The sequence below is a fragment of the Euprymna scolopes genome, chromosome 46 (assembly GCF_053919585.1).
Source record: "Euprymna scolopes isolate OS-2025 chromosome 46, ASM5391958v1, whole genome shotgun sequence".
NCBI lineage: Eukaryota > Metazoa > Mollusca > Cephalopoda > Sepiida > Sepiolidae > Euprymna > Euprymna scolopes.
Window position 1 is genome coordinate 102,519,733 of NC_136527.1, and position 17,191 is coordinate 102,536,923.

General features: G+C 36.7%; 1 protein-coding gene across 3 annotated transcripts in view; it reads left to right on the forward strand.

Annotated features, from left to right (window-relative positions):
• Window positions 1-16,938, forward strand: part of LOC145271224 (NAD(+) hydrolase sarm1-like) — a 266,101-nt gene extending 249,163 nt beyond the window's left edge. For all 3 annotated transcript variants that reach the window (XM_080126780.1, XM_080126781.1, XM_080126782.1), the window contains 6 exons: window positions 9,104-9,228; window positions 11,184-11,419; window positions 12,020-12,152; window positions 13,848-14,037; window positions 15,395-15,516; window positions 16,392-16,938. In XM_080126780.1, coding sequence (XP_079982906.1) covers window positions 9,104-9,228; window positions 11,184-11,419; window positions 12,020-12,152; window positions 13,848-14,037; window positions 15,395-15,516; window positions 16,392-16,584 — 999 coding nt within the window. In that variant the 3' untranslated portion in view covers window positions 16,585-16,938. The remainder of the gene's footprint in view (window positions 1-9,103; window positions 9,229-11,183; window positions 11,420-12,019; window positions 12,153-13,847; window positions 14,038-15,394; window positions 15,517-16,391) is intronic.
• The last annotated feature ends 253 nt before the right edge of the window (window positions 16,939-17,191 follow it).

Consider the following 17,191-nt stretch of genomic DNA (forward strand, 5'->3'; position numbering starts at 1 on the left):
TAGGAATGACTCTTTCTCCTTTGCCTAGCCCACTCCTTTCTGTGGACACACATACACATATTCACACACACACACACACCCTCTTAATGAATCTTTCTCGTTTGCCTAGCCCATTCCTTTCTTTGGACACACACATCCTTTATATAGGTATGAATGGAGAGTAACTTCGTGATAAATAACAATATATGTGAACTTACATCTACGTACAATCATTGCACCGGGCATGATCATCCACTTGCCGCCTTTGTATGTATCAATTCTTTGTGTGAGCTCTTGCTGATCTCGGTTGCATTCACGAAATATTAAATACTAGCAGGGCTACCTTGTGTTGCCTGGGGTAAAAACATAACAACGTAAAAGGTATTTTTACAAGGGTAGGACAATGCAGGAATGTACAGTCGTTGTGAGAAGATAAATAAATATTGAATATATTTTTTATTTATTATTTTTATTTATTCTTTTATTTACTATTTCGGGTTTGTATTACTGTACACATAGATTCAAAAAAGTTGTCCAAAAACAAATATATAACAAATAAATGTTATCAAAAGAAAGATAAGTTACTTTTCTACCAAACTGGATATATTTTTCGTGTTTTTATTCAATGTAACACGTTTATTCAGCTCGAAAACCATACAGTGTTTACCGATGTATTGGAAAATTCAAGATGGTGTCTGACTCCCTCTTTAACACGATAAGTTTGCGAAAAGGTGTTATAAATAAAAAAACTGGATAAAATCCTGTTAAAAACTCGCTCAATATATGTTACCGTGACATAGCTTGACATATAGTCGGCATGTTTTTAATAGTATTTTTTCTAGTTTTTTATTTATAGCACCTTTTCCAAAACATACCGTGTTAAAGAGGGAGTGAGGCGCCATATTGAATTTTCCAATACATCGGCAAACACTGTATGTTTTTCAAACTGTATAAAAATGTTACATTGAATAAAAACACGAAAAATATATCCAGTTTGGTAGAAAAGTAACTTATCTTGCCTTTGATAACATTTATTTGTTATATATTTGTTTTTTGACAACTTTTTCGAATCTGTGTGTACAGTAATACAAACCCATTTTTTTTTATTATTTATTGTTTTTTATTTATTTTTTTTTATTGTTTATTATTTTTTATTTATTATTTTTTATTTTTTTTTATTCATTATTTTTTATTTAAAAGAAAATATACTCACTTTAACAACTACATTGCAATTATCAAAACAATCACAGTTGCATTCCAAACACGACACTTATCCACACCTACATCAGTCATATTCCAAACATCACGTTATCACCTATCTTGGGCTTTTTCGATCACTATGAGATAATTTTGTTGCATTAGTTCTTCAAGACAATTTTGTTTTTGAACGTCCAAAAAGGCACAGGAAGTGGTCTCATTTATAGAGGGAATTATTTTCCTTACATTTTCTTCTTTTACTTTGCTCTGCATAAAAGTTCTCAGTGACAGCACTCAACATTTTTTTTTTTTTTTTTTTGCACAACGTCACCATGAAACCAACTTGCTTATTTCAACGTCGCCTGCAACGGAACGCACAACGCTATTTCATCATTTACGATTTTACAAATCTCGGATTATTTTTTTCCTCGCGTTAGTCATTGAACCACCCCCACCCACTCGCACATCCCTAAAATTTCGATGTCTCGCTCCTTCACATACTCCTTGCCTTCCTTGAATCTTTTATGCCACTCATGCTCGATTCATGCAAGTTGGTCCAAAAGCAATTTGAAGCATTTCATACGGTATTTTCCATATTGGCATTTCATATTTAGAACAGAATTTTATTGCATATAGTTCTTCTAAGGTGTCCTCACGTCAAGATTGCATTTTTGAAATTCATCAGCCGAGACAATCAGGCTTTAGTAGAGTGTATTCCAATTTCTGCTGTAGCTGTTCATTTGAACCAGAAATCATAAAGCTTGGTCGGTTATCTCATAAGATGTATAGCAGTAACACAGTGAATTTTAAAGAGTCTGCGACAATTTTTAATGCTTGTACAAAAAAGTCTGGAAACTTATTTAAGGCATCTCGTATTAAGAAGATGACAACTTTTCCATAAAGTACTAACCTCCAAAAGACATCTGTCAAAATTTGACCCCAATTGGATTATTAGTTTACAAATTACTGTAATTTAAGTGAAACTGCTTTCGATTTGAAACTGATGGGACAGAGGTTGTAGCTTAGTTGACGGAACTAAGAAAAAGTTTGTCAATAAAAACAAGAGGTTCAGTGAACAAAGAGCGAGAAAGAGGGATGGAGAGAGGGAGAGCATATTCCATTAAAATATTTGTAAAACAGGCACAGAGATGGGACAGGGGTTGGAGCTTAGTTGACAAAGTGGGACCTATTAGATTGGAGACTCTTTTTTGGACCCTATCTAAGAGGGAGAGACTAGTGGTAGATGCACTAGCCCAGATATGGCAACAATACTCCATGCATGGGCGAATGGTGGTCTTGTAGAGGCACAGGATACTCTCAGGTGTGAGTAGTTTTCTAGTTCGATAAAGGGAAGCCACCTTCTTTGCAATGTCCTCAATGTATTTGTTCTAGTTCATATTGCCCGTAAATGTTAGGCCGAGGAGTTTGAAAGTAGAATTCTCAGGTAGGATGTTATTTGTCATGGATATCAGTGGTTGGAGAGGTCTTTTAATTTTTAAAGGAGAGCAGCTTCAAGTTTCACTAGCATTAAATGTAACCATCCATTGCGGCGCCATTCCATTATAGTCTGGATGTCATTTTCTAATGATTCTGCCATTGTCTTGGATTTGAATTAGCCATTGAATTATGACCACGAGTAAGCAACGTTGATCATGGTCAGTACGAGATGGGTGACTGTTTGACAATACTGGACATAATCACGTTGACACACGGGTTCTGGTTGGATCTCTTTAGATAAGCAACGTTGATCATGGTCAGTACTAGATGGGTAACTGTTTCACATAATCACATTCACACGCCAGTTCTCGTTGGATCACGGAAGTTAAGCAACGTTGAACCTAGTCAGTTCCAGATGGGTGATCGTTTAGGAAACCAGGCGCTGTATGTAGGAGGACGTCAACATTTCCTTGAAAGAACTTAATTGCTCACATCAGTCTTTTAAAATGGAAATGCTGGAACTGAGGGAGAATGCCTTTGTAAATTCTGTCACAGACTATGAAAATCGACAAGTCAAGTTTAACGCCCTTTGGATCTATCGAATGCGTCGTATATGGGGTAAGTAATAATTTAACTTGAACCATTTACATTACGAATAAAACTGTAAGTATACATTTTTTATCAGTTTTTTATCAACTTTTTGACAGTCTCTAAACTAATAAATCCCGCACTGTCTACCAAACTTAAAACCCTGTCTCATCATCGCAGTTTTGCATCTCTGTGCTTGTTTTACTCCAATCTCTGGTCCCACCTCACCAATCTTTCATGAAAAACACCCGTATAGCTGAAACCACTCTCAAACACTTTCCCCGCTCTCTTTACCTGTGCCTAAACCAAAACGTAGATTCCATGAACAAAGTTTCTTTCTTAGAACTGCGCACCTATGGAACTCCCTTCCATTTACCTGCTTTCCGGCTGACTACAATTTGGTAGTCTTCAAGTCCAACATAAACAAATTCTTGATGAACGCCCCCCCCCCTTAAGTAATCCAATAGGTTCTGAACTGTCATCTAAGCTTCAGCCTCTGTCCCATCGACGAAATGTTGCATCTCTCTGCCTGTTCTATAAGTATTTTAATGGTGAATGTTCTGATGAACTGCAAGCACTTGTATCCCCTTTATGTAAATACCCCCGACAAACAGCAAAATCCCACCCCTTCACAGTTGAGATCCCTAGATGTAAGCCTTCTACTCCAGTAGTTTCTTCCTCAGAACCACAAGACTTTGGAATTCTTTTCCGGGTTCCTGCTTCTCTAACTGTACTGACATGCAGAAGTTCAAGTGTAACGTGAACCGACATCTTGCTGCCCAACTCCCCACATAGTACTGCTGTAGCTTATGTCTCTGATAAAAACAAGTGAAGCATGCAGGGTCCCCTGTGAGTGTACAGTAAACGAGGCATAAAAAAATGACTAAGTTCAGCACTGCCCCCTCCCCAATTTAGCTCCCAAAGTCCCCAGTGGATATCAGATCCTGGTGAAAATGAATAAACGGTGCAGTTTTAGGCCTTAACATATGTAAATTTGTGTTCTACACCATGCAAAAAAAAAAAAAAAAAGAAATGACTAAGTCCATCATTTGCCCCCTCCCCCTCATTTAGCCCCAAAAGTCCCCAAGGACTTGATTTCAGCACCATGCAAAACTGTGAGAAACTAAACAATTGTCCGGAACTTGTTGAGTTTGTGTTTCTGCATTCTGGTTGAGAGGTGGTGGGGGCATGCACTTTGAATAAATCGGTTGGTAAAGGGAGACTACTTGATGAGTTGTTCTAAGGGGGATAATCGTTACCGATATTTCTTCTCAGTTAGGTGTAACATCGCATTACTTTTTTATGTTTTTTTTATTACATTTTCACCCCAAACAAGGCAAATTGCCACTTTGGTGTAGGGGGCTACTATGAGGGGCAACAACTACTGGGGTACTATGTAGGGATTTGGGCAGCAAGATGTCGGTTCACATTACACTTGAACTTCTGAACGTCAGTACTGTTGGGGAAGCAGGGACCTGGAATGGAATTCCAGAGTCTAGCGGTTCTGGGGAAGAAACTATTGGAGTAAAAAGATCTTTTACATCTAGGGATCTCTACAGTGTGGGGGTGGGATTTAGCAGCCTGTCGGGTTTGTCGGGGGTGCTCACGTCGTGGGGGCACAAGTGATTGCAGTTCGTCAGAGCATTCACCACTAAAATACTTGTAGAAAAGGCAGAGGGATGCAACATTTCGTCGAAGGGACAGAGGCTGAAGCTTAGATGCCAGTTCAGGGCCTATCAGGTTTGCGACTCTCTTTTGAACCTTGTCAAGGAGCGAGAGACTAGTAGCAGATGCACCAGCCCAGATGTGGCAGCAATACTCCATACATGGGCGAATGGTGGCCTTATAGAGGTACAGGATACTTTCGGGTGTTAGTAGTTTTCTTGCACGGTAGAGAGAGCCCACCTTTCTTGCAGCGGCCCTGGCAATGCCTTCAATGTAATTGTTCCAACTCATGTTTCCTGTGGACGTTAGGCCAAGGAGTTTGAAAGATGTACTCTCAGATAAAGAGTCGTTGGCCATTGCTATAGGTGGTAGAGAGGGGTTCTTGTAATTATTGAATGAAACTAGTTTAGTCTTGGCAGCATTGAACACGACCAACCACTTTTGTCCTCATTCCACCACAGATTGGAGGTCTTCCTCTAGTGTTTCTGCCATTTCTTTAGAAATGTGTTCATTCGTCTTCCTGTCGTGCCTACCATAGAGTGTAGTGTCATCAGCATATATACCCACCTCAGAGGCAATTTTGTCGGGGAGGTCATTTATGAATATCAGGAACAATAGAGGTCCAAGGATAGAACCCTGGGGCACCCCCGCATTTATATCATATTGTTTAGATGTACGACCGTTGAGGACAACCTGGATTTTTCTCTTATCTAAGAAGGATTTAATTATGTTATGTGTTCTACCAGTGATACCGTATGATCTGATTTTCCTGAGGAGACCCTCATGCCATACCCTGTCAAAAGCCTTAGATATATCTAGAGCTACCGCTCTGCCCTCCCTTAGGATGTCTGCTGTGGAACAGGCTTGTCTAAATCCATATTGTTTGTCAGTCAGAAGTTTAGCATCTGTAAGATGATGGACTAGAGCATGGTTTATGATGGTCTCAAATATTTTGGCAAAAAGTGGGAGTAGGCTTATGGGGCGATAATTTGATGGGTCAGTCCTTTCGCCAGAATTCTTGAATACTGGTACAACAGAAGCAGTTTTCCAACAGCCCGGAAAGCAAGCTTCATTAAGGCATTTGTTGTAGAGTTTGGAGAGAACTGGAGCTACTTCGGTTGAGCACTTTTTTAATAGCAAAGCTGGGATAAGGTCGGGTCCACATGCTTTTGAAGTGTCAAGGTTTTTTATGATAGCATGCACCTGAGCAGGGGTGATTATCAGATCGTCTACCGTGGCGTCTGTCCGCATAGGAAATTGAGGTAGGGGATGGTTTAGAGGGTCCAGTGTGGAGTTTGAGGCAAACCGACTGGCAAGCATGTTAGCCTTGTCGGTTGCTGAGGAGACAACCTCGTGATTGTTGGTTAGTGGGGGAATTGTTGATTGCCCATTATTTACTACACTGTTGTAGATTTTCCAGAAGTTTCGGGTTCCTAGTTTTTGTGCTTCGATGCGCTTTTTAGTGGTTTCCGTAAATTCTCTCTTAGCTGTCGCTATTTCTTTCTTAACGTTATTTCTAGCTTCTATATACTTCAGTCTGTTTGAACTGGACTTATGTCGGTTAAACCTACGGTATGCATGCTGCTTTTGAGCAATGGCAGTTGCACAAGTCGACGTAAACCATTGGGGAGAGTTGGGCTTACTATAAAATTTCCGCATGGGAACATGCGCTTCGATTGCAGTTTTGAACCAGTCAGTGGGGTCTCGTTTGCACATTGTTCAGCAGGGAGAGAAAAAATATTTCTCCATGGGGCATCTCTAATTAGTTTCCTGATGGCTTCCCAGTCAGCCTTTTTATAATATCTCGTTGTTTTGAGCATTGGCTCTTCAGTTTTGGCTCTAGAGTTTAGGGCGATTTCAACCATTATCACTGCATGATCAGTGTTCCCGAGTGGGCTGTGGGCCTTTGTTATGCAGTCATCGGGAACTGTGGTCAAAAACAGATCTAGAAGTGATGAGTGTTGTTCTTCCTGGCCAGGGAAACAGGTTGGAAACGTAACAATTTGTGATTATTTATTTGTTTATTTATTTTTATTTGTTTGTTTATTTTTATTTTAGTGATATCATTCTTATTCTGGGGGTATTTTATTTAATTCGTTATGCAGTGTATATATACTCATTTATGGATTCTTGTATCTTTAATTCAATTATATAGTAATTATAAGTATTCATTTATATACGCAATGTGTTATGACGAAGTGGTTAGAAGTTATTTCGAGAGTTTTTCTTATTTTTTTTTATAATATACTTATTTGAGTTAACTTGGATTTCTGTTTTTGGTGTATTATGTCTTATTGTTATTTGCGATTAATATTGTTAGGTTTACTCGGAGAAATCAATTGGGCTATATTAGGCCATATAAACTTGCATGAGCACATATACATGTAGCCATGTAGCCCACATGCTCGCATCATCTAATTCATATATCTTAGGCTTGCTATTTAATTGTTAAACATTGTTATTATTATTAACGTGTAGTTATTATTATTAACTTGTAGTTATTATTATTAACGTGTAGTAATCTTGAGTAGGGATTGCTTATGTATTATGTTGATTTATTTTAATTTTGGATTTATTCTATTTTATTGTTATTTTTAATTGTTACTAGACCACCCGTGACCCGTTGGGTCAGTACGTTATATTAGCTATGGAATTCATGTATGAGCGTGACACTTGTGGCATAAAGAAAATAGTTTTTTTTTACATAACAGAAGCATTTCTATGAAAGTATATTAAAATGAAAAAAGAATATAGATAGATTTCTATGAGTCGTTCTGTTTATTATAATTGTTATTTTTTTTTAAATTACAGTTACTGAATTATAAGTGGTTGGTCATACTTATAGGTAAATATGCACTGAACAGGTATCATAATCCTTATTATAGTTAAATTCAAATTTTGATATATCATCTTTTAAATGAAATTGTTAGTTGAAAGTACAGAATAATAAAAAAAACACTCTCCACATGTTAATAATGGCTTTTTAAATAGAAAATGAAAATAAAATGTAACTTTTTTCATTTAATTTAAGCAAACATTCAGTACCCATTGTGTAAAGGAAAACACTATTTAATGTAATAGAAATGTGTGCATTTACCGATTCAGCTTTCCGTTTGGAAATGTAAGCAGACGACTTTAAAAAACATGGGAAGAAGAAAAAGAAATTTTTTTGTAATAACGCCCTCTAGTAAAAAGGTCTGCATTAGTTAAGGGGGATAACTCTATCCAGTTTTACATCGCTCCCTTTTTCTCTCTCTCACACATACACGTAACTATTTCTCGCGTACGTAACGAAAACAGAGGGAGTAGGAATGTTGAAATCTATTAGAGGGAAAGTGAGAGGTGTTTTCTTTCCATAAATTGTATAGGGTAATATTTCATATTATTAATAGATTCATAGATAAATAGATTTTATAATATATATTATAATTATCTATGAATCTATGTATTATTTGTATATATAAATAACTATTTGATCAAATTAAATGAAATTGTTTGTATTAAAAGCGATATAAAAATTCCGAAATTGGAATAACGGATTGAAGACGTTGCTATTTACGCATGCGCAACCGGATGTTGAAAACCGGAAATCTGATTGCAAACATACAAGATCCATAGACTTTTAGTATTATATAGATTATGTGATCTTTATACAAATTGCCTCCCTTGAATATATATATATATATATATATATATATATGTATTGTTAAGAGAAAAAATAAAAAGATAGAAAGAATAAGAGTTCGTTACTTGCGATTGATAAGAGGCTGACGGGTTTAGTCAGGTAAGCTGTTTGGGTGACCGATGCCCCCACCAGGAGCGACTCTTCGTTACATGTTGACTGCTTGAGGATCCAGCACAAAAGAGGAAGAGAAAAGAAAGAAACAAGAAGTCATATGATGGCTGTGTCGCTCTCTGGTTATCAGAGATAAAGGGCGGCAATCGAATTAGTCTGGGAGTTTAAATTCCCACAATTGCATAGAAATAAAAATTCTATCAACAGCATCTATGCATATTTGGTAAGACTGTTATTCATTAATATTCACGCGTTAGGAATTGGTTTGGGAATCAACAAGAGTTTAATTTTTTTTTCTTTCTTTTTTTTTAAACGTCATATGTCTGTTGTGATTTAATTGTTTTTTTCTTTCTTTAGTTTTTGTTTTTGTTTTTTTTTAAACGTCATAAGTCTCTGGCAGCAGTTGTGATTTAATTTTTATTCATTTTGCTTTTTTCCCAGATTGGATTCTGCGAATATGCCGAGCGTTTCAAAGACTGCCGAGTCGACGGCGATCTCCTCCTCATGATTTCAGAATTCGATCTGCAAGACAGTATTAAAATGTCTCCAAGTATTACACGGAAAAGGTGAGGATTTTATACATTTTTCTTAATCAACGTGGAAATTTCTTTCATTCATCACACCTCTATCTGTTGTATAATAAAGGTAATAGTGTGTGTGTGTGTGTTTGATCATCTAATCAGAATTAACATTGTGTGTGATCGTCTAGTTGTTCTATTTGTTCATATGCCGTTGTGTGTGTGTGTGTGTGTGTGTGTGTGTGTGTGTGTGGTACATGTATTTTTCAACATACCTTCCGCGTCTTGGATGTTAGTCCATCTGGAATCATCTCGTCTTGGAAGGGAAACGGTACCTGTTTTGGACGAAGGTTAATTCACTCCAACACAATGAATTTGTTTTATAGTTTTTATTTCACTTTCCAGATGTCTCGCAGAAGATGGAAAGCGACTCTCTGGCTTGTGTAGTTTCTCTTCTAGGTCTTATTTCTACACACGTCAGCGTCTCCCCTCCCAGTGAAGGGGAGGAGACAACGGTGAAGCCGTCTGTCCTGTTCTGTCTACTGCAAACCAGTCACCTCTAAAAACTTGTTTAGAACAACGAACCATCTGAAACTGTTCTGAAACTAAACATGACTTACACTTCACAGACATTCAGCTTTATATTATATATATATATATATTATATATATTAACTTTCCAATCGGATTTTTTAAAACTTTCCAATCGGATTATATGCATCGTCACGCTGGACTTATTCTGGAATACATTCTATTTAAAGAACTATTTTGCGTTTTGGATCAACTCTAGAGGAGTTTAATTCAAGCTGAAATATTATGCGTGGTTTGTTTTTATATTAGTTTTTTTTACATATCTAACATTTTTTTTTCAATTTTTTTATTTGGCAATTTATAACTACAATAAATTGTGGTTTCACTTAATGCCTTAGCTAGCAAATTCTAGCATTGCTACAAATATAATTTGCTGATTTCGTTATGTCCTCTGATGAGAAGAATAATAAGAATAGCATTCTTTGAAACTCCACGGAATAAGGACTTTGTATATTGTTTACAATCAAACTTTATTGAATAGTCAAACAATAAATTTTGATTGTAAAATTCAACTTACAGATTAAATTTTCTTTCTCTTATATATATATATATATATATATATATATATATATATTGCAATTAGGAAGGGAAGACATATATATATATATATATGTCTATTATATATATATATATATATATATATATATATATATATATATATATATATATATTGCAATTAGGAAGGGAAGACTTATATATATATATATATTCCTTTAATCTTCTCTCTAAAAAGGGGGAACAGGAGAGGAAAGAAAGAGAAATGGGGAGCCAGCTGACCGGTTTCGACCCTCGCTTCTCAAAGCTGTATCGAGGGAATTTTTAAAACAAAGAATGAAAAAGCGATTAAAATTGCATTTTATTCAATTTACGGGGAGAAAAAAAAACGTGGGAAAACGATTAAAATAAAACAGCGTTATGGTCGAATACCCTAGAGATTAATCACCTTCAAACCCAGGAGGCATTCCCTTTGTATGCAAAGGGAAGGTTTTCTAAGTCGAACGTGAATAGTCTCCAAGATCTTAAGGTGATATAGTGAATGAGCACTACTCAGAATAGAAAAAGAGTCCGTGCTAAAGTTCGCTGCACAAGACGGGATTTTTTTTTCTATTCTGAGTTGTGATTCATATAGGTATGGTATAATAAATTATGGGTTTTATCTATTTTATTTTTACTTTCATCATATTTTGCTTTGGTTTTGATACCCCCAAATTCGAAGCTATCTCTTTACAACCATTTCTTTTCATAACCTATCATACTTTCATAAATCAGAGTCCATTTTCTGTAGGCTGTTTTTGAACCCAGTCAACGACGGGTACTTTTTCTAGTATATATATATATATATATATATATATATATATATATATATATATATATATATATATATAAATGTATAATTTTTTACTCCTCATCCAGATTCCTCCGAGAACTAAAGCAACTAAAGATCACAGCAGATTACTCATCTTGCGATAACTCCAGATTAAACGAATGGCTCAAGGAACTCTCCGAGGACTTTTCCGTCTACACATACCAAATGTTGCGATGCGGCATCGATCGCAACGTGCTGCCGTCTATAAGCGAAGACGAATTGGAAAGAGAATGCGGCATCTCTAACAGCATCCACCGCCGGAAGATTATGGATCAAATAAAGAGTTAGTATACGCAGCAAGGTCACCTGGTGTCTACCTGGGTGTACTCTTCTCGTTTGTATTATTCTTTGCTTCGTTTTACATTGTATGTGATTAGTTGAACACAAGTTGCTACTATGTTTCTGAAATTTTGAGATGAGGATTGATAATTTGTATTATTTGGATTCATCGGACTACTGTTCTCATCTTGATTTGAAACTATCATTAAATTTTGTTTTTTGTTACACGTTGACACACCGGTTCTCATCAGAAGTTAAGCAACTAGCCAGTACCGGATGGGTGACCATTTGGGAAGGCGAGGCGTCGTATGTACGACGAGGTACTGGCGCCGTCTATCCTTCTCCCAAGGGTAGATGATGACTTGCAAAAATGAATGTACAAAATGTTTAACGATTTTTTTTTCCAATTTTGACCCTTTTTTTTTTTTTGGCACCTTAACAATTTTAAGCGATAAAAGAAAAATGTCTATCAGGTATGTGTTTGCAATGTGATGATGTATGGAATTTACACTTGGCCAATAATTTCTTTTTCTTTTTAAAAATCTTGTCATAAACCTTCCAAAATTTCCTTTTTTTTTATAAATGCGTCATTTCTCTTCCGCAGTGCTAGCCTTCCCACAGGGCGGCATGTGTTCCCTGATGGATGATAACGGCAGTGGTGGTGGTGACGCACGACGAATAAAAAAAATAGATGTTTTTATCAGCTACAGACGATCAAATGGTTCTCAGTTAGCAAGGTACACTGTCACACTCCTTTTCGTCCATTATTACGTGCTTTATTAAATCGAAAAAAAAAAGATAAATGTACAAAATGTTTAACGATTTTTTCTGTCCTCGGTCCGTGGAGGAGAGAAAGCCTTCTAGACTGAGGCAAATTTTATTTTTGTTTCTATCCAGAGTGCCCCATTTTTTGTGGAGTTGGATTTTCGCCACATTAAAAACCAACCTTGTGGCTAACTTTGCCCTCGTGGGGAGGCAAGGCAAGTGAATAAGAACATTTACAGATAAACACATTTTGTTCATGCGAATATAACAAGAACCCTTCTATTAAGTTTACAATGTTTTAAGCTACAAGGGGAAGTAACTCTTAAAATCAAATTTTGTTTTTAATTCAATTTTTACCTAAACACTAACAGATAATAAAAAAAAATCATGATTTTTATAGAATACTAGCCTTCAAATGGCAGATGTCAAAATTTGAAGCCAATCTTATTAGACAAATTACAGTTATTTCACTGTGTTAGTCATTTCTGTCTTTATGTTGATTTGTAGGCCAATCTTCTTGATTGTTTGAGAGAAGCTATCAACTATCCTTTGCAACTGAGTTTGGTTTTGGTCTTGGCCTTCAGTCTTGCAAGGTTGAACAGTTTCTCGTTGGAACATGTGCGGATGAAAACACCTTCTTCGATGTTTTTATAAATCTGATATGGATGAGATGGATAGACAATTGGACAGATGGATGGAGAGATAGATGGATGGATGGATGGATAGATAGGTAGACGGATGGATGGATGGTTTAGGCACAGATAAAGAGTGGGGGAAATTATTGATAGTGTTTTCAGCTAGACGAGCGTTTTTCGTGAAATTTGGTGAGGGGGGGGGCCATAGATCGGAGTTCAGACGAACACTTGCAATGAAAATAAGGATAAAGCAGAGACAGGCTCACAACGTCTCTTCTGTGGGAAAGAGGCTGCAGAAAAGAGAAAAGGGCATTCCCCACTAGGTTACGAAGTCTATTTTGAACTCTGTCAAAAGGCAGGATAAGTAAGGTCTTTCTAGCAGCTCCTGCCCAGATGTGACAGCAGTACTCCGTCCTTGAACGTACTTGGCTTTTATACAGGTAGAGAATTGCATCAGCAGTAAGATATTTGCTGGAGCAGTAGAAGGATCCCATGATTTTGTCAGCAACATTGGCAACAGATTTGATGCATGTGTTCCACCTTTCTGCACCTGCATCTTGCTCCACTCCTTGTTTCCCACGAATCTATTGTTTACTTTGCTGGATAGATAGACAATTAGATAGATAGATAAGTAGGTAGATAGACAATTGGATAGATAGACAATTAGATAGATAGACAATTAGATAGATAGACAATTAGATAGATAGACAATTAGATAGATAGACAATTAGATAGATAGACAATTGGATAGATAGACAATTGGATAGATAGACAATTAGATAGATAGATAAGTAGGTAGATAGACAATTAGATAGATAGACAATTGGATAGATAGACAATTAGATAGATAGACAATTAGATAGATAAACCAATAACTGAATTACTTTGTCTCTCCCGACGATTACATAATACCATTAACTTATCGTACACTCATTAACCCTTACCCTCGAGTGGGCTATGGGTCTTGATAAGCAGGGACTCCTTTGTAAAAAAAAATAAAAATATTTTTTTTATCTTTTTATCTTTGTGTAGTTTACTCAAAGTACATCTCCAGTTGCGTGGCTTTTCCGTATTCCTTGACATTGAGCGGTTGCGTGCGGGCAAGTTTGATGTCGGCTTACTGAAGAGCGTGCAGAAGGCACGAAACTTTATTTTGGTTCTCACACCGCAGGCACTGGACCGTTGCGTTGATGATAATGATCGCAAAGATTGGGTACACAAGGTAAGACAACGTTTGCGCAGTTTTTTTTTTTGTTGTTTGTTATGGTTGTTATTATTATTTGGGGGAAGGGAATGATTAGATATTCACGAAATTATTATTAGCAATTGTTGCTCAAAATATTTTTTCAGAGGATTGTGCATTAAGAAAAAAACAAACAAAAAAAAACAAGTGAAGCATGCGTGGTCCCCCGTGAGTGCACAGTGAACGAGGCATAAAAAAAATGACTAAGTTCAGAATTCTCCCCCCCCCCCGATTTAGCCCCAAAAGTCCCCAGGGGACGTCAAATCCTGGTGAAAATGATCAAACGGTGCAGTTTTAGGCTTTAACATATGTAAATTTGAGTTCTGCATCATGCAAAAAAAAAAAAGAAATGACAAGTCCATCATTTTGCCCCACTCCCCAAGGCCTTAACATATGTAAATTTTAGTTCAACACCATGCAAAACTGCTAAATAGACATATGCAGAAAATTCACCTTTATCCGTCGTTTCGTTCGTCCATCCACATTTTTCTCATTAAATACGCCTTGGAATTTTTTGAAATTTTGCACAAACATTAAACATGATATGAGTTAAAAAAAAAAAGTAACAAAACGAATTTTTCGGGAAAACTCCAGTTGTCCCCCTAGGGGTGCCTTTCTTACACTTTTGTGCTTATAAAAAAAAATGATGCCTTGGATTTTATAAAACTTTCTGAAAAGTTGTGACTAACTGATTTCTATATAATTTTGTTTGTCTATACTTCGCAATAACTCTTGGGTGTGCCCCAGGGGCTCTTTTAGGGCTAATAAAAACACTCCATTTTTGGGACTATTTTACCATATTTGTCCAAAATTTTCTGTGTATGTCTATTTAGCAGATTTTTTTTTTTTCGGATATTTTCGAAAGTCATCACTTTTCAATTGACTAGCCTTAATTTAAAGCTTTGCCACTTCTGGTTTACGATGGACGCAACAGCATTTTTTTTCACGCTCTTTTCCTCCTTCATGGTACGGGTTCACGCCTACCTGCCTACTACCACTTTTTGTGTTCTGTTTTTACTTAGCACACACCTCCAAACACCCGGGCACTCAGGCTAGTCTATTATATAAAGGAAAGTCGTCTCTGTGTGTTTTTGCACGTCTCGCTAAAACTTTTGAAATCCAAATTAATGATTTTATGAATATTTGCTGTACGTGAATTTAGGACGCTGAAAGCATACACAATTTGTTCTTTTATTAGATGTGTTCCAACGCATCAACGTTTCTTATGGGTCGGGCAACACCGGGTACCCCTGCTAGTGTTCTCTAAATGTAAATCTGTTTCATTTAGCACAAACTCTAATTGTATATAATAATTTTCTTTTTTTCATCAAAACAGGAAATTGCAGCAGCTCTAGAGCATAAATGCAATATAATTCCAATAATGGATAATTTTGACTGGCCTCCCAGTGAAAAACTTCCGGAAGACATCCGTTCAATTACCTTCTTTAATGGAGTCAGGTGAGTTGTTCTTATGTCCGGTATGTATGTATGTATGTGTATAGAGTGGCTAGTCTCCCTGAAGGATTAAAAACAAGACCTTCCAAAGAGCGAATGAACCCTTTTTGGGGGTCAACGGCCAACTAGCACGGTGTGTGTTTGTGTGTATGTATGTGTGTGTTGGGGTTGAGAGGGCCCTGTAAGCCGTGGTGAAGGCAAGCTTTCTAGGAGAAGCAAATCTCTGATTTAAAAAACCATAAAGCAGGAGACCAGTACTCGCATTAAGCTGGTCTGCAGTTTAACTTGTTTCTGGATCTCAACATTTTGAACCAAGAGAGAGACTTAGCTGTCATACAAAGCTAAGACTCTGTAACATCATCTGTGTATAGATACAGGCATTTGTCTATTAAAATGGTCCTGTGGTGATGGAAGTCATTTTTGGGCTCATGGACTTTAAGTGTCTGACAGACAATTAGATATATATATATATATATATATATATATATATACACTCATTAAAAATGTAGACCATTTATCAACACCAACTGAAATGGTTTGAAAGATTCCTAGGGGCTGCTTAAGAAGGATCTTTCACATTAACCCATATCCTCAAGTGGCCTCTGGGCCTTGATAAAAACCAATACTACAACACAACCCCATTGATTACTGTACACACAATAACCCTTATCCCCGAGTTGCTTCTGGGCCTTGACAAATGGCGATTTCCATGTAAAATATTTTTTTTTTAAATCTCATCTTGCATAAACTGAAACGTTGTACAATGCCAATCAAGATGAGAACGTTAGTCCAAAAAATCCTCATCTCAAAAATTCATAAAATCTGGTCAACTTGTTTCCAATTTTGATTTCATTTTTTTCTCCGTTATCTTTTTCCAGGTGGATCCATGACTATCAGGACGCCTGCGTCGACAAAGTGGAACGTTTTCTCAGAGGCGACGTCAACAGTCGGAAGGGTCAGCTCCAGAGCATGAGCAACCAGGGGTCACTCGACGACCCCATTATGGCGCAGTTCAAATGGAGCAGCAGCAGCAACGAGAATGGATCGCCCTCGAAAAACTCTCCGAGTTAGCGAGAGGCCAACGAGCCGAGACGACTTCCAGGATGAGATTGCGGCTGGCTGTGTGTGCGTGTCTGCCCGTGTATACTTGAGTGTGTGTGTAATTTGATTTCTATAAACGATACATAAAAACAAAATAAGGCAAAAAAAAGTAAAGAGAATGGAGTTGGGAGGGAAAGGGGGTTCGAGGCTAACAACATCTTCGTTTGTGTCTGGGCTTTTTTTCTGTTCTTTTCCTCTTGGAAAATATTCTTGAAAGTTTTTTTTTGTTTTTGTCGAGAAAAGTGAAATCTCCAATAGTCCGACAACAATATATACAGGCCTTTCATTTTTTTAAAAAAATACTCAAAAATTTTTTTTTTTAAATACTCCAATATTTTCTTTTAATTATTATTGATAGTACATTTTTTTTTTGTAGTTATCAATAAAATTTCACAAGCATGTCCAAGACAATACCAAATAATGGCCTGGCATCGCATCAACCTCAAAGCAAAAATAGTGTCCATTTTTGTCATTGGTAAAAAAAAAAAAAAAAATAATGAAGGGGAGGGGGAGTTAAAAAAAGTCACAATTTATTTTAAAACCGTAACAAAATTTATCGGCATTGTATGGCCATACG